The following is a 2,500-nucleotide window of genomic DNA, read 5'->3' as shown; positions in this document are numbered from 1 at the left end:
GATTGCGCAAAGTACCGAGACGAACCGACCCGGTCTGCTTGGTGGAAACAGGGCTCAAGGACCGAGCAGGGTTTGTTAGGGTCTACTAAAGACCAACACAGACCACGTTAAGGTCATTTCATCAAATTTGTGTATTAAGAAAGAAGACTCACCTTGAAAGTCATTATCTGACCTCACCTGTCAGGTCAGGGACCCACCTGTGCTGTCAGGTCATAAACCCACCTGTGCTGTCAGGTCATAAACCCACCTGTGCTGTCAGGTCATAAACCCACCTGTGCTGTCAGGTCATAAACCCACCTGTGCTGTCAGGTCATAAACCCACCTGTGCTGTCAGGTCATAAACCCACCTGTACTGTCAGGTCATAAACCCACCTGTACTGTCAGGTCGTGGACCCACCTGTACTGTCAGGTCGTGGACCCACCTGTGCTGTCAGGTCGTGGACCCACCTGTACTGTCAGGTCATAAACCCACCTGTACTGTCAGGTCGTGGACCCACCTGTACTGTCAGGTCGTGGACCCACCTGTTCCGTCAGGTCGTGGACCTACCTGTATGGTATGCACCGTGTGGCGTCAGGGTCAAACTTTCTCCAGGTGTTGTAAAACATGGTGAGGTCCCGCTCGCTCAGCTGCTCTGGATCCTCTAAGTTGAAGACTTCCAGGATGACGGCGATGTACAGGTACACCAGCAGTAGGCAGAACAGGACCATGAAGGTGTGAAAGAAGATCACGCCCACCAAGGGATTGCCACAGTCACCTTGCACAGTCAGTCCTGGGTTCTCTGCTAAAGGGTCACAGTCAGGGATTCTGTTCTGGATGGGCAAAAGATAACCGTACCACGAAGAGGAGGGGGTGCTCAGTATCAAAACGAGCAGGCTGCTCCAGAAAGTCTCAAAGTTAGAAATGTCATTAATGGCCACCTCCCTCCTCACATGGGGAAAGTTAAACATGCCAAAGACAGAGAAGCTGAACGTCAGGACGGAGATTAGGAGGCCGATGTTGAAGATAGCAGGAAGTGAGTTGAAAAGGCCAGAGAGCAGTTTCCTGTTCCCTTTGCTCCGAGGGACCAGATGAATAACTTTGAAGAGACGAGGCAAACGGAGGATCGGGAGAAAAGACGGGGAGACAAAATACTTCTCCAGAAGATCAGAGAGGAACAGACCTGGACAAAACAAAGAGAGAGAAAATAAACACCCCTCTTATCACATGATACAGGCATGACATCATAGGCATGACATCATAGGCATGACACTGGTATGACATCATAGGCATGACATCATAGGCATGACATCATAGGCATGACATCATAGGCATGACATCATTGGCATACCACAGACATGACATCATACGCATGACATCATACGCATGACATCATAGGCATGACACAGACATGACACAGACATGACACAGACATGACATCATAGGCATGGCACAGACATGACACAGACATGACATCACAGACATGACACAGACATGACACAGACATGACACAGACATGACACAGACATGACACAGGCATGACATCATAGGCATGACACAGACATGACACAGGCATGACACAGACATGAGACATCATCACATCATAGGCATGACATCATATGCATGACATCTAGGGGTGTAACGGTACAAAAATCATTGTTCGGTACATTTTCAGTACAGTATGGAACAACACAAAACCATTAGCTTGTTTAACATGTTAATTAAACCAAAAACCTGCCATTATACAGCGAAGGGGGGGGCTCTTCAAGCTCGGGTTGGCCGTTAGCAGCAGCCATGATGAACAATTCAGACACAAGCTCCTGTGGCAACAGAAACTCTTTGAAAAAGGGCTGCAACTAAAGATTATTTTCAAAGTCGACTTACCTATCGATTATTTTTTTGGATTAGTTGATTAATCACGGTTATTTTGTGTTTCAACCTAATTTGTCCTTTAAATGTTCAGACCTTTATAATTCAACCCGTGTGTTTCATTTTCACTGCATTTACCCAGAGTTAGGTTCTCTCCTCTGATTGGTCAGCCCTGTGTCATGTTTGTTTGTCTTTATTTCATTCATGATGACATAAAAATATAAGTACAATAAAAATAAATAAATAAATCTCAAACTGAATGAAGCAGGAAACAGGGAAATGAAGTTTTCTAATGTTTATTTGTTTATTGGGGCTTTGCTCTCTGTATGATCCCGTCTGACTCTCTCCCAGCTCTCCATGACAACGCCTTTAGTTTAGTTTCTCTACATGAGCTGTTTCTCTCCTCCTCCTCCCGCTGAGTGTTAGCGCTGCAGTGTGAGCTCGAGAGTGAGAGCTCCTTCAGATAAATGTCCTCTCTTTTCTAAAGTTCGGGGAGTTTTGACTCTAGTTTGTGGCTCAGATCCTGAAAAACTGTCTGTAACAGAGAGTGAAGGAGACTCTCTAAATCACGTTATCAGACGCTAAACTCCGGGAGCTGTCAGGCTGTCCAAGCTGGAGATGCAGAGCCTCCGTCAGCGCACAGCGCTCTCTGGG

General features: G+C 46.5%; 1 protein-coding gene across 7 annotated transcripts in view; it reads right to left on the bottom strand.

Moving 5' to 3' along the window:
* Nucleotides 1-2,500, bottom strand: part of LOC141786651 (sodium channel protein type 4 subunit alpha B-like) — a 35,389-nt gene that overhangs the window by 6,950 nt on the left and 25,939 nt on the right. For all 7 annotated transcript variants that reach the window (XR_012597903.1, XR_012597902.1, XR_012597904.1 and 4 more), the window contains exon 28: nucleotides 548-1,160. Coding sequence is in view for 1 of the 7 variants with exons in the window: in XM_074665210.1 (XP_074521311.1) it covers nucleotides 548-1,160 (613 nt within the window). In the remaining 6 variants the exon portion in view is untranslated. The remainder of the gene's footprint in view (nucleotides 1-547; nucleotides 1,161-2,500) is intronic.

Source organism: Halichoeres trimaculatus, unplaced genomic scaffold, assembly GCF_033239565.1.
Source record: "Halichoeres trimaculatus isolate MK-OKI-2021-1 unplaced genomic scaffold, fHalTri1.1 fHalTri1_scaffold_55, whole genome shotgun sequence".
NCBI lineage: Eukaryota > Metazoa > Chordata > Actinopteri > Labriformes > Labridae > Halichoeres > Halichoeres trimaculatus.
Note: the sequence above shows the minus strand (reverse complement) of the source record. Positions and strands in the feature narration are given on the sequence as shown.